Raw genomic sequence first — 26,408 nt, 5'->3', positions numbered from 1 at the left:
AGGACTCCCTTTTATGGAGAGCAAAATATTTATTTATGTAGTAAATAATTAATATAATAATGAATAACCCACTCAAAACAATGATATCTTGACTGTATTGTATCTTTCAAGATGAATAATAATCCTAGCCGTCCATTGAAGGGAAATGAACGACTGACTACAAATAAGGGATCCTTTGGGAGCTCAGTTGTGTCATTGAAAGTCAAAGGTAATATACATATAGAGAGAATTTTTCGTCTGCTTCAATCTCTTGTTTTACTTCATGTTCTAGAAAAATTTGTAGGGTAAATGATCCAAAATATGTTGATATATATATATATATATATATGTGTGTGTGTGTGTGTGTGTTCTCTTTCAATTCTTATAAATTCACCCAAGAGAAAGGTAAAGTATACTCACTTGAAAACCTGCGGTGGTAGCGGCCATTACAAAGAAAAGAAAAGAAAACGAGGGGAAAATTTCTTCTGCACAAGTTGAATAGGCTTTTCACAAGCAAAATCTACAGACTACAGCTTCACCTCTCCTTTAATCTAAACGCTATAGCAACAGTAGTAGATTGTGCTATAAATTAGGATGCTGCTGCTGCTGCTATCATAAGATGATATACTTACAAACCTAGTTCATCCCTCTACTCCCCTGAGCTCTCGCAGGAGCTCCCCAGATTGGCCATCACATCTTGAACCAACAGCCTGATTATATTGCTGCCTGATGATCCCAATACATCCAGGCACTCCTGTAGATCGGCGTCACAGGCTATCAAAACCCATTCATGATCATCATCAAGATACTTTATATCAAAGGTGCGCGTGTCTAGCTTCAGCCTCTTTGCCACTTCCTCCTTCAATCTCAGAATCCCAGCATCCAGAGAGAGACGAAATCTTATGATATCTTCTCTGTATGATGCTTTTACGGTCACGGTCTTCACCTCTGGCCGAGCCAAAAAGTGTAGCTTACTGTCGGGAGGAGTGGCAGTAGCTTCTTTAGGTACCGATTCAGACTGCATTGTGTTCGTCCAACCACATTCCGGCCCTTCTGGGGCCCGTTCATCCAAGACAGCCTCCGCTGCAGGACACAGATTTCTCAAATCGTGCGAGCTTCCAGCATCCTCAATCAGCATTCCTCCAAATAGCTCTTGGGGTTGTGCTGTGAAGGGAGCATCTGCAATTAAGAATGCGGCTGAGAGATTTAGTACTCCTGCCGGTTGGTATGCCAATTCAGGTGGGCAGCCAAAGTTACTGCAATTTTCACGCACCGGAGAGACGACTGGACCATTTTGTGGGGAGTATTCGTTTCCAGTGCAGGGGCTACCCTGGCATGAACCATGAGAAAGAATCGTCCCGGTGCTCTCCTCCCTTGAGCCACTGCCTGTTTTTGACTGACTGGAGCCTTCCCGCAACTCAGCTAGGAACCCATTTTGCTCGTGAAGGACTTCCTCATCCCCTGTTATCCCATATCCAGCTATTTGATTTGCCGTCTCCGCCTGTTGGTGACTTGCTGGTATATTTGGGATTGGTAAATCATTCCTTTCTACTAAAAGTTCTGATGGTCTAGAGCCAGCTGACTTGCGTTGATTGGATTCATTTAAACTGGCAGGCCACGAGATCAAACCAACATCGACAGGAAGTGAACTCGTGGCAAGTGATGTTAAAGTGAATGCCCCTTCAGCACCTTGTACGGATTCAATTACACGCTTTAGCTTTGAAAGGGAACGGTTTACCTTGTTGATCTTGCGGGATGGCCACCTAGAGATCCCGTGCTGCCTACATATGCGCTTCATTGTAGTAGGGCAAACTGTAAAAGTAACAACCTTGATAAGAACATTCCATTCTAGTTCCAACTGCAAAAACCAGATCATCTTTAATTTTATATATATATAGATATACACACACACACATATAAACACAAGTGAGAATAGAAAGAGCAAGCAAGATGAAGAACAACTCCAAATTAATAAGCATGCATACCGCCAAGACTCTTTGCAGCATCTTTAAGACTCCCAGCAAAATATTGTTGCAGAACCTCCAAACTGATTGTCTTCTCAGCTTTTCCACGTTTTCTCTCTGATTTTTTCCGTGTGTCTTTATGCTCTGAACATGAAACAGCATTTAGGATGTCACCTGCACCACCATTCCCTTTACAGTTTATAGCATCAACTTCAGCAGTTAATAGTGGCTCCAGAGAATCAAGGTGCACGGCCTCTCTGTTCGGTAAAGCATCAGGGCTAGGTTGGGATATTACATTTTGGGGTGTTTGAAGATGTTCAGGTCCTGAACCAAATTTCTCATCTGTGCAAGCTTTTATAAATTCAATGCATCTCTCCTCCTCTTCAAGCTCCTTACCAGATGCAACCCTAAGACTTTGAAAATGCTGCTTCATAGTTACCAATAATGAGCCCAACAATATCTTTTGGTCTTTGTTGTCCCTGATGTTAGGAGGCAAAAAGAACTCCAGAATGTAATTATCATTTCCAGTGTGACTGCTCTGTAAGCAGATCGCGAAAGAGCTAGTTAATCCAAACATGCGAGCATAATGAACCAAGGGGTACTCGGTTTTGCAGAACTTGGTAATATCTTCGCAGAAGCATGAGTTGAGGGATGCAAACGCCTGCCCAGAAACTCCTTGACCCTTTTGTAGGTGGTGCTCAGCACAGGCCTCCCTGAATCCCCACATGTGAGCATCTACAACATAAAAAGCTACATCTGTTGTGGACATGCAGACTTGTCCCATGCAGCTTCCATCAAAGCTACTACAGCTCTTCTTCAAGCCACCCCCATATGTTAGAACATTACGATGCCTGCACGGTACCCAGGTCTGTGCCAGAGGCAGCTTGTGCATTTCACATACCACTGTCAATATCTCCAATATTTCAGTCAGTGCATTTTGGCGACCTTCATTGCATATCTGGTTCACAAGCACATTAAGTACACATTATGAGAATAGAAAATATAAAAGAGACTAGAACATATTTCCAGTAACAATTGTTGCTCACCTGCGTGTTTGGATGATCCAAGATGTCAGAACTTTTTAGATTTACTGCCTGCAGGGAAACTGAAAATATGTAAACTGAGGAATATTGAAAGGTTGTTATTAGATTTATTTACCAACAGTGTGAAGATAATGCCACATGGAAACATGCCCCATCTTATCAAGCCATGCCATATAACAGGTTATGTTTTCCCCAATCTATAATTAGCTTAATAGCGAATCAAATAATGCATGTCCGATCCCGCACCACAATAAGCCAATATGTCCTCAACAAATCTAGTAATGAAAAAGATCAAAACTGCTGGTGTAAGCATTTCCATGCAAAGTTGATATGGCACCATAGAAACTGGTTGCGAAAGCAAAATCGAGTAAATAGAAACCAGTTACATGGGCACTTCTAACGGTACAGCCCAATAGAATCTGGTTGTATAAGCATTCCTACAGAAAGTTGGCACAGCAAAGTTTTGTGACATGAAAGAAAACAGGAGTGTCCTCTGCTCATTTAAGAGGAAAACACTAAGGCCCTGTTTAGGCGGCCAGCAAGGGGGGCAACGGAGCGAGAGAGTGAAAGAGCGAGAGAGAGACTCACTAAAGCTTGGCGGATCAACCGGCGGTGGCGGGATCAACAGCGGGGGGAGGGAGGGATGGCGGGAGCGGTGGCAGAGGAAGGGAGGGAGGGCTGGAGCGGCGGCATTGGGGTCAACGACAGTGCAGCGGCGTTGTCGGTGGGGGTCGATGGCGGTGCAACTGCAAAGACAGTGGGAGGGAGAGAGAGAGAAAGTGAGAGATGGAGACGACGGCATTGGGGGGCGATGGCAATGCAGCAGCGTTGGCGGTGGGGGTCAACAGCGGGAGGGTGAGAGAGAGAGAGAGAGAGATGGCGGTGGCAGGACGGGGAGAGAGAGAGTGAGGGAGGGTGAGAGATTGGGCTTGGGGGTGAGAGATTGAATATTTCCATAGAAAATAACTGCTATCAAACACTAAAAAGTTGAAAAAATATAACAATTTCTAGGTAAAAAATTAAGCCAATCAAACACCTTCAATTGATATTTTTCCTAGAATTTAATTATAGACAACTCAATTGTCTAGGAAATATTTTTTTTCCATGCAAATTCTATACTTGCAATCAAATGCACCCTAAGACTTTAAGCACATCCAAATTTCTTAAACAATAAAATCCTCATTTAGCAAAAAAACAAAAAACAAAACAACAAATCCTCATTAAAATATCAATTGTTCTTATCATTGCTGACCAAACTCAGATGAGCAAGAGTCTAAGAGAAATAGTCAATCGAACCATTATTACTCTGCTACGAATCATTTCCTCAGTTACACTGCTATATTACTTATCTTTAGTCTTCATGATGAAGCATCAAACGATGTCGTTTTGAGCCAAGGAGGTGGAGGGTCACGATCGGCAACCTCGGGCTGCCTTATGCGCCTGCTGGAGGGCCACATGGCAACCATCCTTGTCTCCAGATGGCACTTGATTGTTCTCTTCCGTGGGAATAACGATTATGTTGCACGATCTAATCCTGGTCATACAGCTTACCTTTATGAAGCTCAATCCCAACCGTCCAGGATTGCTATTTATCTCTCATCGAGATTTGGGGCATCGAAAACAAGAGAGAAAAAGCTAGAGAAATGAGGGAGAAAGAGGAGGGTTTCTCGATCAGTTGCAGGGGTGCCTTGTAGGTTCCTTCGTCTTTACTCTGTAAGCTCTGTATATTATTTCTTCTTCGTTTTCTGGTTCGATAGGTTGAGCCCCTAATCTGTATTAGTGATTATTGGGCATTTTTTATTAGAGAATCAGTTATGTACAGAGAGTTTGTGTGAGCTGTGTTTTCGAGGGTGTAATCTCCTTTCTCATATAGTGCAATGAGCTCTTCTCACTGAAGCTCAATGTGGACGTAGCCCTAATTTAGGGTGAACCACAGTAAAATCTCGTTGTGTTATTTTTCTTTTTCAAGTGTCGTTCTATTGTGTGCATGTTAATTTCCTTTGTTATGATTTCCGCCTCCGATTGAGTCTCTGTGGTTGGGTCAAAATTGTTTTGGTGGTATCAAGATTGTGAGTGGGTGTGGGTGTGGGTGTGGCTTGTTTATTGTTTTTGTCCAACAAGTGGTATCAAAGCCATTTCTTTGATACGCACTGGTTAAGTTTTTTGATCCTCACGAAATCGGCGTGTTCAAATCTAGGGTTTCTTCGAGCCGATCATCCTGTCTGAATCTCTAGGGTTTCTGAAGAGTCACGGTCAATAGGTGCTTACTATGTGTTTGTCAGTGTCTAGGGTTCTCTTAGGGTACCTTCGTGCAAGGCGAAGATGACAGCAACCCGATTTGAAATCGGAACATTTGATGGGAAAGGAGATTTTGGCAGTTAGAAAAAGAAGATAAGAGTTTTACTCTCTCATCACAAAGTGTTTATTGCATTGGAGTCGGATGATCGAAAATGGTCCAATGAGCAAATTGCTAGGACCAATGAGATAAATGAGGAAGCATTCAATTTGATATTCCTCCATTTGGGGGATACTGTGATCAAAAAGGTAGACGGTATGATTAACCCTCTTGATATTTGAAATAGACTTGAATCTCTCTATGCTGTTATTTCTGCTCCTAACTTAGTTTATCTGAAAGGCATGTTGTTCAATTTTAAAATGAATGCTTCAAAATTTATGGATGAAAATATAGATGAATTTACTAAACTTACATTATTGTTAAGGGGTACTGATCAAGCCCTAGGTGACACAAGTGAGGCAATGATACTGTTAAATTCATTACCTGATGATTATAATATAGTTAAACATACTTTACAGTACACTGGTATTGTGCCTATTTTAGAACTTGTAATCTCTGGAATTAAGACAAGGGAATTAGAATTACATACTTCTAAAAGGCCTGGTAATAATCTATTTGTTAAGGGAAAGTTCGAAAAACGGCACAATGGTTTAACACTAATTAGAATGGGAGTTCAGGACCTAAGGGTAAACAAAATGGAAAGAAGGGAAAACAAAAGCAAGCTAAATGGAAATGTTATCATTGTGGAAAGGAGGGACACATTAAGAAATACTGTTATGATTTTATTAAAAAATAAAAACAAGGGGGGAATGCAACTGTAGCTGCTAGTAGCTCTAATGCTTTAGCTGAAGTTTTAAATGTATCATGTTCTTCTACAGCTAATGAATGGATAATGGATTCAGGGTGCTCTTTTCATATGTGTTCAAACATTGAATGGTTTCAAAACTTTAGCACTAGAAAAACAAGAACTGTTTATATAGGAAATAATCATTCATGTAGTATTCAAGGCATAAGTGATATCTCTCTAAAATTACATAACAACAAAATCATACTATTAACTTATGTGAGATATGTGCCTGGTTTAAAAAAAAAAATGATCTCTCATGGTACCTTAGATGAATTAGGGTTTTCTTATAAAGTTGAAAATGGATTCCTACATGTGTTAAAAAATGATGACTTGATTCTTACTGGTACTAACAAGCATGGATTACATGTCTTGAATGTTTATTGTCATATATCATCTGCATGTATAACTAAATCTGATAGAACAGATCTCTGACACTTGAGACTTGGTTACATGAGCCATAAAAGGCTGCAGGCACTATCAGACCAAGGTTATCTTGGTCCAGTGTCTGCAGACTCCTTAGGCTTATGTGAACCTTGTACTCTAGGCAAGCAACACAGACTGAGCTTCCAAAAGGGAACTCACCTGGAGAAGGCATACCTGGAATACTTACATGCAGACCATTGGGGTCCATCCCAAATCCCCTCTCACGGTGGTAACAGGTATTTCTTGTCCATTGTTGATGACTTTACTAGAAAGGTTTGGGTATTTTTGCAGAAAACTAAGGATCAGACCTTAGAAAAATTTAAAACATGGAAAACCCTAGTTGAAAACCAAAACTGATAGGAAGATCAAAATCCTAAGAACCGACAATGGATTGGAGATTTGCAATAGGGAGTTTGACAAATTTTGCAACACTCATGGCATACTTAGGCATATGACAGTAAGGAACACCCCTCAGCAAAATAGAGTTGCTAAGAGGATGAATAGAACCCTATTAGAAAAGGTCAAGCGCCTTTTATTTACTACTGGAATGCCTAAAATTTTTTGGAGAGAAGCTCTATCTACTGCAGCTCACTTAGTGAATAGGAGCCCTTCGATAATGACCAACCTTAGGTGTCCTGCAGAAAAATGGACTAAGAGGAAACTGAACTTAACTTATCTGAGAGTCTTTGGGTGTGAAGCCTATGCTCACCAATCAGAAGGAAAATTAGATCCTAGAGCCATTGTGTCTTTGTTGGGTATCAAGATGGGACCAAGGGTTATTGGTTATGGGACAGACATTCAGGTGGAGTTAAAATAATTATAAGCCGAGATGTAATATTCAATGAATCGGTCTTCCCATGCAAACTTAGTAACACTGAAGATGACCCCAAACCTAGCACCCTTGATGATTCTATAATAAGGAGTAGTACCCAAATTGAGGTGGAGCAACAGGATCTTCCTACTGCTCCCACCTCTCAAGTCCCTAACACCCAAATTGATTCTCCAACCTAAGAGCAAACCTCAAATCAGGGAAGTGATCATGAGGTCCAAGAAGACGACCCTGAGGCTGAGGGGCATGACACTCCTCAACAAGACCTCAACAATTATCAATTAGCTCGAGACCGAACCAAGAGGACTATTAGACCGCCTACTAGATATGCATATTCAGACTTAGTTTTTGTGCTTTAGTAGCAGGTATGGAGATGAGGAGCAGTGAGACATCCTGCTATGAGGAGGCAGTCAGCTCTCATGACTACTCTAAGTGGCAACAAGCCATGGATGATGAGATGGCATCTTTAAAGGCGAATGAAACTGTTGAAAACGTGCCTAAGGAATCTGTCAAAGTTTGTTTCAACTAGCTGTTTTTGCTATTAGGGGGTTGTCAGTTCCTATTATTTTACTTTGTTGTTATTACGTAGTGGACTATGTTGTTAGTTGTGTTGACTAGAATTCTGGGCCATGATCCTCTATTCTAGCATCTTTCACAGTGTATTTAAACCTGGGTTATCTTCAATGAAATTTACTTTTCCGAGTTGCTCATATTCCTTCTTTTATCATTTCTGATTTCTGTAAAACAACAATTGGTATCAGAGATTTCTTCTTGAGGGAGCCGTGAGTGTCTTGGTGAGTTTTTTGAGAGCACCTAAACACTGACCCTATCTTTATAGAAATCAAACCTTTCAAGCTATGAATGCTGAGGCAGGTTTCGCTCAAATTGCTCCACCAACCTTCGATGGGGAGAATTATCAGATCTGGGTTGTAAGCACCCTCGCCTGGATATCCTAATCACCCGGACTACCCGAACGGGAGCGCCTACGGAAGGGAGAAAGGAATGAAACACAAGACAAAAATACCCTAGCATGCATACATAAGAAATACAACAGCGGAAGCAAAACGATATGCATGCACACACATAGGTATCCCGCTAGAACAGCGGTCACGAAGTATATAAAAATATATACAGACACCTGTGCCAACAAATAAAAGATACAAGGAACAACCCGACACAGTAAAAAATGAGAGACAGAAATCCTGACAAAATATCAGAGACAACGGGGGCAAGCTAACTGTACACCCTACCGACACGGCTGGCTGCTAGGTGGCGCGATCCTCGCCATCAACTTTCGCTTTACCCTTATCTGGAATGATGGAAAGCAAGGTGAGTCGCAAGACTCAGCAAGTTTATAAGAAAAGGAAGGCTATACAATAAATAAAGGAGAAGGTCACCCCAAACACCGTCCCACACATACACACAAGCCATGTGACACTAACAACACAACGACATAACATAAGGAAAACACATACTGGTCTTTGGGGCCCACACAAGACACACGGCACCCAAGTCCCATACCAACCTGCCGCTGCCCTGAGAAGCAACATAAATCTCCAACAAACCTGCACGCGCTGTCCCGGGTCGGTGCTCCCGTCATCCGTGTGTCTGTGTCAGTACTCCCGATACCAGAGCCATAGGCTCCCTCGGAACGATCCTCCCGTCCGAGAACTGATAACTACAAGTAACCATGCAATGCACATAAAAATGCAATGGCGTAGTGAGCATCAACACGATACACTGGCGCCTATACATCCGGCATCAGGCCATGCTCCGCCCACATAGTAAACCACATGCGATGCATATGCCCGTGCTAGATACAACATAACCAAGCTAGAATGTCCGTGTCCAAGCATAACCAGATCATGAAAACCCCAACATGCAGCCCGTACCCATGTGCACACCAAACCATGCAACAAGAATAAAATGTAACCAGTCATGCTATAATCACGCAACGGCAGAGCTAGTCAACAGTGCTTGGCACCGGTCAACAGTCAGTGAATAGAAGTGACCAGCCGACGGCCTAAGATAGACCGTACAACAGTCACTCCGTCACCGAACAGCCGATCCTTGCCCCCTACTGCCCAACCGCTCTAGCCTATGAACAACTAAAATTCATAATAATACCCGAACAACTAAGAACCTATCCCCAAGTGAGTACGGCATCATTCCCACAGGCATAGGGGGTGGCACAAACCCCCGTAGGCAACCAACAAATAAAATTCACGAGGCCAGTTTAATAAGTTAAATTTAAAGCGAACCATTCAAAATTCCATAATTGATTAACGGCCGAAATAAACGAAGGGAGGTTAAATAAATTGACAACGAAAGAAACGTTGTGGAGGGTATAAAGAACTTGCCTTTACGAAGATATCCTTAGGCTTGTTTTGACCCAACGCGATAAAAATTATACAAACTGCAACACCCCAATAATTTGCCAAAATTAATAAAATTGGCCTTTAAACGAAATTCCAACCGTATAGAATGTAGTACTCGGCTCTCTGAATTACTTGGTATCCTCGGACTGCGATTAAAAGTGCCCGCTGCTCACGCGCGCGCCGCTGCTTCTGTTCCCTTCTAATTTCTGTTGCCGATTAACACTTCAATTGGCTGAAATTGAGGCTTTAATTTAAGAGGAGGAAGACTTGGTGGAGAGGAAGCCACGTGGGTTGGGCATCAGAGGCGGCTCCTTCATGTGACGCCATTTTGGCGCTTCAATAATACTGGAATTAATTTCTAGCAAACAACAAGCTTCAGCGCACACACCATCTCAGCTAAACATTCCTTTAATTTAATATACATCACTCTTGCATCATAAAGGTTAACTTGTGATTACTATTCAATGCAGCACTCCATGTTACTTCACTACTCCAATTCTTTAGGCTTATTATATTATATTCACGCAACTTATAACTATATTAAATATATAGGATTCACAGCAACCCATATTCTTTTGATAGTTTATTACTCTTATGATTGTTAATAATTATTATTATGACTATGAATTAACAACACCTATTAATATCATTTTTTTAAATTAAATTAATACAATAAATTAATAATTAAATTAAATTTCGTTTTACGGGATGTACGTTACGGGCATTATGAGTTTGTGGTCATGCCATTTGGGCTGACCAATGTCCCTGCAGTGTTTATGGATTTGATGAACAGGGTGTTCAAGGAATATCTGGATTCCTTTGTCATAATTTTTATTGACTACATCTTAATCTACTCACCGAGCCCTAAGATACACGAGGTACATCTGAATATGGTCCTGCAAAAGCTCAGGGAGGAGCAGTTGTATGCGAAATTCTCTAAATGTGAGTTTTGGCAGACCCGAGTTGTATTCTTGGGACACGTAGTCTCAGGTGAGGGTATCTCAGTAGATCCAAAGAAGACCAGAGCCGTGATGGATTGGCCGAAACTGATGACAGTGACTGAGATTCGGAGTTTTCTTGGTCTTGCCAGGTATTACCGACGGTTCATAGAAGGCTTTGCACGGCTAGCATCACCTATGACGAAGTTGACAAGGAAATGAGCCAGATTTATTTGGGATGAATCTTATGAGAGATCCTTCCAGGAGTTGAAGCGGCGTTTGACTTCGGCGTCAGTACTGATGATACCCAGGAGTAGTGAGTTATTTACTATATACAGTGATGCCTCATACGTAGGGCTAGGGTGCGTTTTGATGTAGGACGGTCGAGTGAATGCTTATGCATCTAGACAGTTGGAGTGGCATGAAGAGGATCGTAGTAGAGTTTGTATCACGATGTTTGGTGTGCCAGCAAGTCAAAGCTGAGCATCAGAGACCCATGTGGAAATGGAAACGCATAGCTATGGATTTTGTCTCGGGATTGCCGCAATCCAGCCGGGGATTCGATTCGATATAGATGCATAAGCATTCACTCGACCGTCCTACATCAAAACGCACCCTAGCCCTGCATATGAGGCATTACTGTATATAGTAAATAACTCACCACTCCTAGGTATCGTCAATACTAGCGCCGAAGTCAAACGCCACTTCAACTCCTGCAAGGATCTCTCACGAGATTCATCCCAAATAAATCTGTCTCCTTTCCTTGTCAACTTTGTCATAGGTGATGCTAGCCGTGCAAAGCCTTCTATGAACCGTCAGTAATACCCGACAAGACCAAGAAAACTCCGAATCTCAGTCACTGTCATCGGTCTCGGCCAATCCACCACGGCTCTGGTCTTCTCTGGATCCACTGAGATACCCTCACCTGAGACCACGTGTCCCAAGAATACAACTCGAGTCTGCCAAAACTCATATTTAGAGAATTTCGCATACAACTACTCCTCCCTGAGCTTCTGCAGGACCATACTCAAATGCACCTCGTGTATCTTAAGGCTCGGTGAGTAGACTAAGATGTAGTCAATAAAAACTATGACAAAGGAATCCAGACATTCCTTGAACACCTTATTCATCAAATCCATAAACACTGCAGGGGCATTGGTCAGCCCAAATGGCATGACCACAAACTCATAATGCCCGTAACGTACGTCCCGTAAAGCAAAATTTAATTTAATTATTAGTTTATTGTATTAATTTAATTTAAAAGGGATATTAATAGGTGTTGTTAATTCATAATCATAATAATAATTATTAACAATCATAAGAGTAATAAACTATCAAAAGAATATGGGTTGCTGTGAATCCTATATATTTAATATAGTTATAAGTTGCGTGAATATAATATAATAAGTCTAAAGAATTGGAGTAGTGAAGTAACATGGAGTGCTGCATTGAATAGTAATCACAAGTTAACATTTATGATGCAAGAGTGGTGTATATTAAATTAAATGAATGTTTAGCTGAGATGGTATGTGCGCTGAAGCTTGTTGTTTGCTGGAAATTAATTCTAGCATTATTGAAGCGCCAAAACGGCGCCGCATGAAGGAGCCGCCTCTAATGCCCAGCCCATGTGGCTTCCTCTCCACCAAGTCTTCCTCCTCTTAAATTAAAGCCTCAATTTTAGCCAATTGAAGTGTTAATCGGCAGCAGAAATTAGAAGGGAACAGAAGTAGCGCCGTGCGCGCGAGCAGCGGGAATTCTGGAAAAATTGGGATTTTTTTTAGAAAATATCACTTTTAATCGCAGTCCGAGGATACCAGGTAATTCAGAGAGCCGAGTACTACATTCTATAAGGTTGGAATTTCGTTTAGAGGCCAATTTTATTAATTTTGGCAAATTATTGGAGTGTTGCAGTTTGTATAATTTTTACCGCGTTGGGTCAAAACAAGCCTAAGAATATCTTCGTAAAGGCAAGTTCTTTATACCCTCCACAACGTTTCTTTCGTTGTCAATTTATTTAACCTCCCTTCGTTTATTTCGATCATTAATCAATTATGGAATTTTGAATGGTTCGCTTTAAATTTAACTTATTAAACTGGCCTCGTGGATTTTATTTGTTGGTTGCCTACAGGGGTTTGTGCCACCCCCCTATGCCTGTGGGAATGATGTCGTACTCACTTGGGGATAGGTTCTTAGTTGTTCGGGTATTATTATGAATTTTAGTTGTTCATAGGCTAAAGCGGTTGGGCAGTAGGGGGCAAGGATCGGCTGTTCGGTGACAGAGTGATTGTTGTACGATCTATCTTAGGCCGTCGGCTGGTCACTCCTATTCACTGACCGTTGACCGGTGCCAAGCACTGCTGACTAGCTCTGCCGTTACGTGATTATAGCATGACTGGTTACATTTTATTCTTGTTGCATGGTTTGGTGTGCACATGGGTATGGGCTGCATATTGGGGTTTTCATAATCTGGTTATGCTTGGACACGAACATTCTAGCTTGGTTATGTTGCATCCAGCACGGGCATATGCACCGCGTGTGGTTTACTATGTGGGCGGAGCATGGCCTGATGCCTGGATGTATGGGCGCCAGTGTATCATGTTGATGCTCACTACGCCATTGCATTTTTATGTGCATTGCATGGTTACTGGTAGTTATCAGTTCTCGGACGGGAGGACCGTTCCGAGGGAGCCTATGGCTCGGGTGTCAGGAGTACCGACACGGATACACGGGTGACGGGAGCACCGACCCGGGACAGCGCGCGCAGCTTTGTTAGAGATTTATGTTGCCTCTCAGGGCAGCGGCAGGTTGGTATGGGACTTGGGTGCCGTGTGTCTTGTGTGAGCCCCAAGGACCGGAATGTGTTTTACTTATGCTATGTCGTTGTGTTGTTAGTGTCACATGGCTTGTGTGTATGGGTGGGACGGTGTTTGGGGTGACCTTCTCCTCTATTTACTGTATAACATTTATTTTCTTATAAACTTGCTAAGTCTTGCGACTCACCTTGCTTTCCATCATTCCAGATAAGGGTAAAGCAAAAGTTGAGGGTGAGGATCGCACCACCTAGCAGCCAGCCGTGTCGGTAGGATGTACAGTTAGCTTGCCCCCGTTGTCTCTGATATTTTGTCAGGATTTTTGTCTCTCATTTTTTACTGTGCCAGGTTGTTCCTTGTATCTTTTATTTGTTGGCACAAGTGTCTGTATATATTTTTATATACTCCGTGATCGCTGTTCTAGTGAGATACCTATGTGCGTACATGCATATCGTTTTACTTCCGCTGTTGTATTTCTTATGTATGCATGCCAGGGTATTTTTGTCTTGTGTTTCATTCCTTTCTCCCTTCCGTAGACACTCCCGTTCGGGTAATCCGGGTGGTTGAGATATCCGGGCAGGGGTGCTTACATGGGCAGTGCATATGGAAGCCTATCTTGAAGCCTTGGATGTTTGGGATGCTGTGGAAGATGCAGATTTTCATGTTCCAGCTCTACCAGATGACCCCACAATGGCTCAACTCAGAAACCACAAAGATAAAAAAGCAAAGAAGACAAAGGCAAAGGCCATTCTTTTTGCTGCAGTCTCACCCTCAATTTTCACCAGAATTATGACTCTGGAATCAGCAAATGCCATTTGGAATTTCCTTCGAGATGAATATGAAGGTAATCAGAGGATTAAAGCTATGAAAGTGCTGAATCTTATCAGAGAATTTGAAGTACTTAAGATGAAGGAGTCAGAAACTATCAAAGAATATTCTGATCAGCTTCTTAAAATTGCAAATCAAGTAAGATTACTTGGCACCGAACTTTCTGATTCTAGAATTGTTCAAAAGCTTCTTGTAACTGTACCTGAGAGATTTGAAGCCTCAATTTCTGCTTTAGAAAATACTAAGGATTTGTCGAGTATTACTTTGGCAGAAGTAATTCATGCTTTGCAAGCCACTGAAGAGAGAAGGCTCATAAGACAAGAAGGTACAGTTGAAGGAGCTTTGCAGTCAGAGCACCAATCTGGTGGCAAGGGAAAGAAAAAGAAAAGCAAGAAGGACATAGTTGCAAGTGGAGATGCTACTTCTAATAACAATAACAGTAGTAGCAAAAAGGAAAGATATCCACCTTGTAAACATTGTGGTGGCAAATCTCATCCTTATTTCAAATGCTGGAGGAGGCCTAATGCTAAATGCAATAGGTGCAACCAAATGGGGCATGAGGCAGTAATATGCAAAGCAAAAATTCAACAAGAAGCTGTTGAAGCAAAAAATGCTAATCAAGAGGAGGAAGATCAGCTCTTTGTTGCAACCTGTTTCTCTAGCAACAATTCATGTGAATCCTGGTTAATTGATAGTGGCTGCACCAACCATATGACCTATGACAGAGAGTTGTTCAAGGAATTGGAGAACACTGAAGTTAAATGGGTCAGAATTGGAAATGGTGAACACATTCCAGTAAAAGGAAAAGGCACTGTAGCTATAACAAGCTACTCAGGTACAAAAACTCTTATTGATGTTCTAATATGTACCTGATATTAATCAAAACTTACTCAGTGTTGGACAGTTACTTGAGAAAGGATTCAAGGTTATTTTTGAAGACAAATGCTGCAAAATCAAGGATCCAACATGCCAAGAAATGTTCAAGGTCAAAATGAGGAGCAAGAGTTTTTCATTTGATCCAATGAAGGAGGAGCAAGCTGCCTTCCCAATTACAGCAAGTTCAACTGATCTTTGGCACAGGAGGTTAGGTCATTTCCATCATTTGGGAATGAACTACATGCTAAGAAATCAACTTGTTCGTGGTGTACCTACCTTAACAACAAAATTAACTGACTGTGAAGCATGTCAGTTTGGGAAGCAAACAAGGCAACCATTCCCTGAAGGTATCTGGAGAGCCACACAAAAGCTCCAGCTAGTTCACACTGATCTTGCTGGACCACAAAGGACTCCATCACTAAAAGGAAGTCTCTATTATATCATTTTTATAGATGATTTAACCAGAATGTGCTGGATTTATTTTCTTAGATACAAATCAGAGGTCGCAAAGGTGTTCTGGAAATTCAAAGCTCATGTTGAAAACCAAAGCAGCTGCAATATTCAAGGTCTAAGGTCTGATAATGGGAAGGAATATGTCTCAGATCAGTTTCAACAATTTTGTGCAGAGGCCGGAATAGAACATCAGCTCACTGCTCCTTACACTCCTCAGCAAAATGGAGTGAGTGAAAGGAAAAATAGATCAAGCATGGAGATGACTCGATGTATGCTGCATCAAAAAGGCTTACCAAAGAAATTTTGGGCTGAAGCTGCAAATACAGCTGTGTTCATTCAAAATAGGCTGCCTACAAGAGCTGTGCAAAATCAAACACCGTTTGAAGCTTGGTTTGGTTTCAAACCTCCTTTGGATTTTTTTAAGATATTTGGTTGTTTATGCTACTCACATGTACCTCAGGTTAAGCATGATAAACTTGACAAGAGAGCAGAACTTGGAATATTTATTGGCTACAACACCATCTCTAAAGCTTATAGGATTTTTCAGCCTCAGACAGAGAAAATCCTAATAAGTAGAAATGTGTACTTCATGGAGGACGAAAAATGGAGTTGGAATGACTCAAAGAAAAATCAAAATCTTCTGTTGGTACTTGACGACACAATAGATGATCCACCTGTTAGAGGCACCAGATTGCTCTCTGACATCTATCAAAGAAGCAATGTAGCAGTGTGTGAACCTGCAAGCTTTAAGGAAGCTATGATGGACCAAAAATGGATGGCTGCAATGCAAGAAGAGTTGTTCATCAACAACAACAACAACATATCCAGCCTTTATCCCACTATGTGGGGTCGGCTACGTGAATCTAGACTTCCATGTATTTCTGTTTTTTGTCATATCCTCATTTAGATCCATATATTTCATATCAAATTTTAATGTCTCTCCCAAAGTCTTCTTGAGTCTACCTCTACCTCTTTTTGTGACTAATTGTTCCATTTCATCAACTCTCCTCACAGGAGCGTCTCTTAGTCTCCTTCTCACATGACCAAACCATCTTAGTCTAGTCTCTCTCATCTTCTCCTCGATTGGCACTACTCCGACCTTATTACGAATAACTTCATTTCTAATTTTATCTTTTCTTGTATGTCCGCACATCCATCTTAACATCCTCATCTCCGCTACACTCGTCTTTTGCTCATGCTGGTATTTGACTGCCCAACATTCTGAGCCATACAGCAAGACTGGTCTTATAGCTATCCTATAAAATTTTACTTTCAATTTTAATGGGATTTTACCATCACATAACACCCCCGATGCATTTCTCCATTTTAGCCAACCTGCCTTAATTCTATGTGCGACATCTTCGTGGATTTCTCCATCTTTTTGAATCACTGATCCCAAATATCGAAAATGATCTTTTCTTTGTAAGATTTGGTCTTCTAATTTTATTATAACATCATCCACTCTTGCATTTTTACTAAATTTGCATTCCATATATTCTGTTTTCTTTCTACTTAATTTAAATCCCTTAGATTCTAAATTGTTTCTCCACAACTCAAGCTTAGTGTTCACTCCTTCTTTTGTTTCATCCACCAACACTATGTCGTCTGCAAATAGCATACATCATGGCACATCTGTCTGAATATCTTTAGTGAGTTCATCCATTACTAGGGCAAATAAGTATGGGCTTAATGCAGAACCTTGATGCAGTCCTATTGTAGTTGTAAATGGTTCAGTATCCCCTCCGCATGTTTTGACCCTTGTCTCTACACCATGATACATGTCCTTAAGAGCTTGTATATAGGCTATTTTGACTCCTTTCTTCTCTAAAACCCTCCATAATACTTCTCTAGGGACCCTATCATAGGCCTTTTCTAGATCTATAAACACCATATGTAGGTCCTTCTGATGATCTCGATACCTTTCCATTAGACGCCTCAGTAAATATATAGCTTCCATTGTTGACCTACCAGGCATGAAACCAAACTGATTTTCTGACACCTTTGTTTCCTTTCTGAGCCTCTGCTCTATTACTCTCTCCCAGAGTTTCATGGTATGACTCATTAACTTAATTCCTCTATAATTTTCACAGTTTTGAACATCTCATTTGTTCTTATATATAGGAACCAAAGTACTCTTCCTCCACTCATTTGGCATCTTTTTTGATTTAACGATGGCGTTAAATAATTGTGTTAGCCAGGAGATGCCCTCTTCTCCCATGCATTTCCATGCTTCTATTGGTATATTATCTGGTCCCACTGCCTTATGATTTTTCATCTTTTTTAATGCTTGCCTTATTTCATTTGAACTTATGCGTCGATAGAATGTGTAGCTCACATTCCCTTCGGAGTTACTAAGATGTCCCAACCTAACTCTTGTGTCACCACCATCATTGAATAATTTTGTGAAATACTCCTTCCATCTCTCCTTAATCACTCCCTCATTTACTAAAACATTTTGATTGTCATCTTTTATGCATTTCACTTGATTTAAATCCCGTGTTTTTCTTTCTCTTGCTTTAGCTAATTTATATATATCCCTTTCTCCATCTTTTGTATCAAGTCGTTTATATAGATTCTCATATGCTTTTGACTTTGCTTCACTAACAGCTCTTTTTGCTGCCTTTTTTGCTTCTTTATAATTTTTTTGATTTTCTTCATTGTTGCATTGATATACCGCCTTATAGCAAGTTTTCTTATTTTTAATTTTCAATTGTACCTCTTCATTCCACCACCAAGACTCCTTAAGGTTAGGGGCTCTACCATTTGTCTCTCCAAGGACTACCTTTGTCGTGCTTCTCAGAGCATTAGCCATTTCTTTCCACATTTGGTTTGTCTATCTTTCTCCATTCCATTCCCTTCTACCCCTTAATTTTTCTTTGAAGATTAGCTGTTCATGATTGAAAAAAATCAGACCTGGGAACTGGTTCGAAAACCTCATGATAGAAATGTCATAGGTGTCAAATGGGTGTTTAGAACAAAATTTAATCCTGATGGTTCTGTAAACAAGCACAAAGCAAGGCTTGTTGTGAAAGGTTATGCACAAATATTTGGGATTGATTATTCTGATACTTTTGCTCCTGTTGCCAGATTTGATACAATAAGATTGCTACTTGCCATTGCAGCACAAAAGGGATGGCAGGTGTTTCACATGGATGTCAAGCAGCTTTTCTCAATGGCTTTTTGCAGGAGGAGATTTATGTTGATCAGCCAGAAGGCTTTGTAATCAAAGGCCAGGAAGACAAAGTTTACTTGCTAAAAAAGGCTCTCTACAGCTTAAAGCAAGCTCCAAGAGTCTGGTACAGCAGAATTAATGATCATCTATTGAGTTTGGGTTTTCAGAAAAGCCTATCAGAAGCTACACTCTATGTTAAGCATTCTGGTGCAGAAATCCTAATTATTTCTCTGTATGTTGATGATCTTCTGGTGACAGGAAGTAATGCAGCACTTATTGATGAATTTAAGCAAGAAATAATGAATGTTTTTGAAATGACAGATCTTGTTCTCATGACCTATTTCTTGGGAATGGAGATCACTCGAAGGAAGCATGAAATTTTTATTTGTCAAAAGAAGTACGCAAAGGAGATCCTCGAGAAATTCCACCTTGATGACTGCAAAGCAATGAACACTCCTATGAATCAAAAAGAGAAGTTCAGCGAGGAGCTGATAAAGTTGATGAAGCTTATTTCAGAGGATTAATAGGGTGTTTAATGTACCTTTCAGCAACAAGGCCTGACATCCTATTTGCAGTAAGTATTCTGTCAAGATTCATGCATTGTGCAAGTGAACTGCACTTGAAGGCAGCAAAAAGAGTTGTAAGATACATCAAAGGAACTGTCAATTATGGAGTGAAGTATTACAAGGAACAAAATTTCAGATTATTTGGTTATTCTGACAGTGATTGGGCAGGTTCTTTGGATGATATGAAGAGTACTTCAGGGTACTGTTTCAGTATGGGTTCAGGTGTTTTCTCTTGGTGTTCCAAGAAGCAGGAAATAGTAGCTCAATCAACAGCTGAAGCTGAGTTCATTGCAGCAATAGCAGCTGTCAATCAAGCTGTTTGGTTGAGGAATATCCTAGCAGATCTACATTTGGAACAAGACCAAGCCACAAAAATCTTGGTGGACAATCAAGCAGCAATTTCAATCTCACATAATCTTGTGTTCCATGGAAAGACAAAGCATTTCAATGTTAAATTGTTTTATTTGAGAGAAGTGCAGGAAAATGGAGATATAAGTCTGGTTTATTGCAAAACAGAGGACCAAGCTGCTGATATGTTTACTAAATCTTTTTCACTTAGCAGGTTTGAGTTTCTGAGGAATAAACTTGGAGTTTGCAGCTTCCAAGGCAAGGAGGAGTGTTGAAAATGTGCCTAAGGAATCTGTCAAAGTTTGTTTCAACTAGCTGTTTTTGCTGTTAGTGGGTTGTCAGTTCCTATTATTTTGCTTTGTTGTTATTAAGTAGTGGACTATGTTGTTAGTTGTGCTGACTAGAATTCTGGGCCATGATCCTCTATTCTAGCATCTTTCACAGTGTATTTAAACCTGGGTTATCTTCAATGAAATTTACTTTTCCGAGTTGCTCATATTCCTTCTTTTATCATTTCTGATTTCTGTAAAACAACAGAAACTTGAAAACTGGTTCCAAGGCCTGACAAGCAGAAGCTGATTAAGTGTAAGTGGTTGTACAAGCTCAAAGAAGGTATATCTTTTTCTAACCCTTTAAGATACAAAGCAAGATTGGTAACTAAAGGTTTTTCACAAAGGGAACGAATATAGACTATACTGAAATTTTTCAACAACAACATATCCAGCCGTTATCCCACTATGTGGGGTTGGCTACATGAATTCTAGACTTCTATGTGGGTTACATCCCAACAGATAGTTTATCTAGAATTCATATTTGGATCCGACTAGGTTTTACGCTGGCTGTCGGCTACCTAACGCAACCCTCCTCCTTTATCCGGGCTTGGGACCGGCAGTGGATAATATCCCCTTGCGGAGTAATGATGAAATGAAGTTTCAACACCATCTTCATATGGAGAAGTTTCATGAGATGGTGGTGAATGAAGATAATTGATATAGTTGTGTTCCATCACTTAGTTGACATGGTGAAACCAACAAGTACAAACTGAAATTTTTCACTTGTGGTTAAATTCAAAACTATTCGCATAATGCTAGCTGTTGTTCTGCATTTTGACTTAGAACTTGAACAATTATATGTCAAAACTGCATTTCTACATAGTGATCTTGATGAACTCATTTATATAGAACAACCTGCTGGATGTATTGACATTCATCATCCTGAACATGTATGTCTACTTAAAAATCATTGTATGGATTAAAATAATCTCATAGGCAATAGTACAAAAAATTTGATAATTTTGCTGTTGAGATTGATTTTACTCGAAGTAAATATGATAGTTGTTCTTACTATATGCTCTCTGATATCCCTGTTTATCTCATTTTGTATATAGATGATATCTTGTTAATTAACAAGTTTAAGTCTAAGATATGTGAATTAAAATCTTTGTTAAATACTAATTTTGACATGAAAGACTTAGGATCTACTAAGAAAATTTTGGGAATGATAGTTGAGAGAAATAAGAGTAAACACAGTTTTAAAATACACCAGCATGACTAGCTCTTTAAAATTGTACAAAAATTTGGCATGGCAAAGTGTAAACCTGTTAATGTTTCCTTAGCTTGACATTTTATTTTGTCTAAAACTCAGTGTCCATCATCTGAATCTGAAATTCTTAAAATGGAAAACATGTCATATGCTAATGTGATTGGAACCATAATGTAATCAATGATAAGTACAAGGCCAGACCTTACATATTCTATATCTCTACTCGATAGGTTTACGTCTAACCCTAGAAAAATTCATTGGAAAGCTTTAAAATATGTGTTGAAATATATTAACGGTTCCTTGAGTGTTAGTTTAAATTTTGAGAAAAGAAGTGATACTCTTGACTTAGTAGGATATGTAGACTCAAATTTTGCAGGGGACAAGGATTCCCGAAAGTTCACTATAGCCTTCTTCTTCACCTTAGGAGGCAACTGCATCAGTTGGAAGTCTCAGTTGCAGCCTTTAGGTGCTCTATCTTCCACTGAGGCAATGTATGTGGCTGTCACTGATGCTTTCAAAGAAGTCATCTGACGTCAAGGTCTTTTAATGGAAATCCATCTCCTACAAGGTAAAGTCAAGGTATTCTCTGATAGCTAGAGTGCTATTCATTTATGTAAAAATCTCGTTTATCATGAAAGAACTAAACACGATCTAATCCTGGCCATCCAGCTTACCTTTATGAAGCTCCATCCCAGCCATCCAAGATTGTTATTTCTCTCTCATCGAGATTTGGAGCGTTGAAAAAAGAGAGAGAAAAAGCTAGAGAAAGGAGGGAGAAAGGGAAGGGTTTCTTGATCAGTCATGGGGGTGCCCTGTGGGTTCCTTCGTCTTTGCTCTGTAAGCTCTGTATATGATTTCTTCTTTGTTTTCTAGTTTGGTAGGTTGAGCCCCTAATTTGTATTAGTGATTATCGGGCATTTTTTATTAGCAAATTAGTGATGTACAGAGAGTTCGTGTGAGCTATGTTTTCAAGGGTGTAATCTCCTTTCTCATATAATGCAGTGAGTTCTTCTCACCGGAGCTCAACGTGGATGTAGCCCCAATTTGAGGTGAACCACGGTAAAATCTCGTTGTATTATTTTTCTTTTTCTCTTGTCGTTCTGTTGTGTGCATGTTAATTTCCTTTGCTATGATTTCTGCCTCCAATTGAGTCTTTGTGGTTGGGTCAAAAGTGTTTCGGTGGTATCAAGGTTGTGAGTGGGTGTGGCTTGTTTACTGTTTTTGTCCAACATTTAGGTTGTCAAATGAGTTACAAAAGAAATTTGGAATCTTGTAGGGGCAGTTCGTGCTAATAGAGTTACAGTTTTTTCCCTCTCTCATACTGTGTAGCTACTTTCTATTTCTTCTCTATGCATCTCCTTTCTCACCAGAGAAAATATAAAGATGTTTGCTCATTCCAGTTCTAATGAATACTCATTAGGACAGCGTTAAATTATAGATATAAATTAAAATGATGATACAATTTTTATTTTTATTTTTTTTTGTGGTTGGGGGGGGGGGGGGGCGGTTGGGGTGGACCTGTTAATTCATAACCCACGCAATAATGGCAGAATATAAAAGGAAGCAGAGTATGCACTTTGGAAAGGATTATGGAACCAACCTCAAGGGCTTTGCAGACTTTATCAACTTCAGGAGCATAGTGAATCTTCTGTGAGGTCATTATGAGCTCAAGTACGCCAATGCAGGACTGCCCAGAAGGTTCAAACACTGGCAATGCCAAGGTTCCTTGAACATTGTAGTGCAGAGCATGATTGAGCCGTGGGTACTCTTTACTAGAGTAGTACTGCACGTTTGGAGTCCATTCTGGCAATTTTTGCCGGAATACACGGCCTGGAAGCCCGAGGACTTCATCACTCCCCCCATCCACAGAAAACATATATTTCAGAGAGACCATTCTATAATGATGAAGTCCATTACTATGTGGGTCAAGAACAAAGGGTTGCCCAGAAGTTGTGAGAACATACCGACCCCTATCCTTCACAGGTGCCCAGACCTGAGCCAGAACATGCTGTTCGGTCGATTCTTTGAAATACCGAAGTGCCTGTGTCATCCGCTCCTTAACCAAAAAAGACACATCTGCGTAATCTAGTTGAGTGAATCCCAAAATTGGTGGCTGTAACTTTCTTTTGTCGCCGGTTCCAGCTCGACTTTCAATTGGATCAGGATATCCTGTATTGCCCAAAAAATCATCAATTAGAAGCATATAATGAATCAGTGACAGATTGAGGAAAACAATACAACCGACTGAGGAAAGGGGGGTAAACAAAGATCAAAGAATACAATTCTCAGTCGCAAAGAAAGTTGTTATTAGGTACTTCAATAAGACACGTGAATTAAGAAGGGGAAAGATAACACGAAGTACACATCACTATCAACACTCGGGTAGAAAGAATAGTTCACAACTTAAATTGAAGTTACATAAGGAGGTCAGAGAGCAAGGTATGGACAGAAATAGGATCCAGTAAGCAAATTTTATCCTTCCACCGTTGGTTCCTAAGCATCCAAACACAGCTTAAGAAAGAGAGACAGAGAAAATCGATGCTTCCTAAGCTAAAACAGATATTCACAACCCATTCTTAGCGTTTGCCAATACAGCCGAATAAAAGAAAAAAAAAATTTGAACATCTCGTCCGAAGAAATCGCCACAGAAACCAAAAAATTAACCAGATTAGATTGAAAAATAGTATCGACGGGTGAAATACAAAGCAAGGCAAAAAGACTGAGGCAGGAGTAGTTGAGATTGGACCTCCGGAGGGCGTTGACGGGGCATTTGCGGCGGGTTTGTCGTAGTGGTCGTCAGAAAAGGCCCAGAGAGGAGAGCAAGGCTGGTCGGAGGAGGAGGAGAGGAAGAACGGCGAGGTAGGGTTGGCGGAGAAGATCTGGTCGAAGGACCAGGGACCGTCGAGGTCGAGGTCGAGATCCATGAGGCAGTCCCGCTCCTCCGCAGCGGCAGGAGGAGCGGCGGAGGTGGCGGGAGCGAGCAGCTCCCTTGCCTTAGGAGGGAAAGAGCAGCGGGTTTCCTCCTCGGGTTCGGACATTTTCTAGCTGGGAAGATTTAGCCGGAAATTCAATTGCAGTTTGGGATAGGGGAGAGAGAGAGAGAGAGAGAGAGAGAGGCAGTGAAGTGATTCCGATCAATGAAATAGAAATGGAATCCAAATACACAACTAGTAGTTAGTTGCTGCATATAAGAAAGAATAAAGAAATACCACTCCTTTTCTCTTCTCTCGTTTCATTCTCTGCTCTCTCCTCCATCCTTCTCCCCAACGCCTTCTATTCATCTCATGAACAATGGTGACGTGATGTCTCCACGGGTAAGATACAGTAGTAAAATATTTAAAATTTTATATATAATATTAAAATTTGAATCCGTGTAGAGTAATGATGTTATGTTATTCACTTGTGAACAACGTAACATTTGCCTGCCAATGAAGGAGGCGTGGGCCCTATGCACATGAGACCAATAATATTTGTCCATCAGTGAAGGGGGTGCGGGCAATATAGCATTCCTACAATGTAGAGATTTGTTTAAATTCTGTATAAATTATTATGTTCAATTCTGAATATGTATAAACTGTGTTCGTATCTAAATTTATCCAAAAAATATATTAAGGGGAAGATTACTCTTCTCTAAATATTAGTCAGGTGAAATTCGAACACTCCAAGTGAATCAAACAAAAAAATAACAGTAATGTGACAATTAATAAGAAAATAAGTATTTATTTAGAAAATATAAAAGAATATTTTGTCATATTCTTTAAATAAATATTTTCCTCCACATGGACTATCACCACTGTTTATCCTTGTTGGAAATGAATAACATGACTCTTTTGAAAATATCGAAATACAGAAGAGATACAAATATAAAATGAAAATTAAAAAATAATATTTTTCAATAAAATGAAAAATACAAAAAAAAATATAAGGGATTTTTTATAAATATAATTTTTAATATAAAAAACAATTATTTAATTTAAAAATAAATTTAAATTTTATAATATATTTAAATAAATTTAAAAAAAAATTAAGTTGGAGACTATAAACCAAATTAGTTTGGGTAATGGAAATTGAAGGTTGCAAATGCAATCAAGCGCGTGCAATGCACAACGCCAAACGTCAGCATGTTTATGTGGGACAAATTCAAATTATTAATTTAATTATTATTTTGTTGATTCCTGTGGCCAACGGGATCCTTTTTTTTATTAAGCAACTTGTTTCTATTAAATAAAATAAAATACAATTAACCTTCCCAAAAGGCTAAATTTTTCTTTCTTTAATTCACCTAAAGTGTTTGAGTTTTGCTCATTTAATCTTTAGGGACACGTGACCTTCTCCCTTGATGTATTTCTCGAGTAAATTCAGAGCAAATATAGTCTATAAACACTCAAAGTTGGGCATTCAGTGTAATTTATACAGAATTTATCTTCCAATATTATTGTTTCCTTTTATCTAATTATTATCTTTCAACAATAAATTTATCTTCTAAATTATTCTATTAATTCGAATCTCGATATTTCATATAAAATTTTAAATATTTTATCATTTTACTATGTCCGAGTATCTAGCTCTCAAAAGGATAAATTTTGTTAATTGCAATGACCAACTCTTGGGATTTCCAGACACCTCCCAAGCTTGCTTTCATTGTCACGATGCAACATCTAAAGTGACATTTTTATTATAAAAAAAATTAATAAAAAATTGAAATAAGATAGATATTTTTGTGATTAGGACAAAATTTGAGTAAATACTAAGTACATGAATGTTATAACAACAAAATAAAGTAAATAATCGGTGTTATTGGTAACGATGACAGAATTCTCTATGAAATTCGTCAAAAATTAATTAATTATTAAAATAAATAAGATTTTCCCTTCATTCTCTCAATTATCGTATAATGTGATGCTTCAATAAAAATTATCACACACACCCCTCTCTCTCTCTCTCTATATATATATATATATAATATTTGGTATTAATCAAAACTTGAAATTATTGTTATTGTTCTCTAAATACAATAATATTTTTTTTTTTGTTTTGAGATAGTGTCTTGATCAAAATCTATGAGTGATTTGTAAGGAGCAAGTGATTTGTGTGGAAGAAATCAGTTAAAGGCATA

General features: G+C 39.7%; 1 protein-coding gene across 3 annotated transcripts; it reads right to left on the bottom strand.

Moving 5' to 3' along the window:
* Positions 1-432: 432 nt before the first annotated feature.
* Positions 433-24,591, bottom strand: LOC127813090 (protein NLP6-like). Of its 3 annotated transcripts, XM_052353842.1 has the most exons (6): positions 24,039-24,457; positions 22,893-23,461; positions 2,990-3,037; positions 1,965-2,901; positions 1,253-1,791; positions 965-1,158 (listed from the first exon to the last, which is right to left on the bottom strand). In XM_052353842.1, exons 1-6 carry the CDS (start codon positions 24,328-24,330, stop codon positions 1,111-1,113), a joined length of 2,433 nt encoding a protein of 810 aa, XP_052209802.1. In that variant the 5' UTR covers positions 24,331-24,457; the 3' UTR covers positions 965-1,110. The 3 variants fall into 3 exon arrangements, with proteins under 3 accessions (XP_052209801.1, XP_052209800.1, XP_052209802.1); XM_052353841.1 differs by lacking the exon at positions 24,039-24,457 and adding an exon at positions 24,502-24,591 and having other exon boundaries at positions 433-1,791; XM_052353840.1 differs by having other exon boundaries at positions 433-1,791; positions 24,039-24,456.
* Positions 24,592-26,408: the final 1,817 nt, after the last annotated feature.

Source organism: Diospyros lotus, chromosome 11 (assembly GCF_014633365.1).
Source record: "Diospyros lotus cultivar Yz01 chromosome 11, ASM1463336v1, whole genome shotgun sequence".
Taxonomy (NCBI): domain Eukaryota; kingdom Viridiplantae; phylum Streptophyta; class Magnoliopsida; order Ericales; family Ebenaceae; genus Diospyros; species Diospyros lotus.
This window is presented reverse-complemented; position numbering and strand designations above follow the sequence as displayed.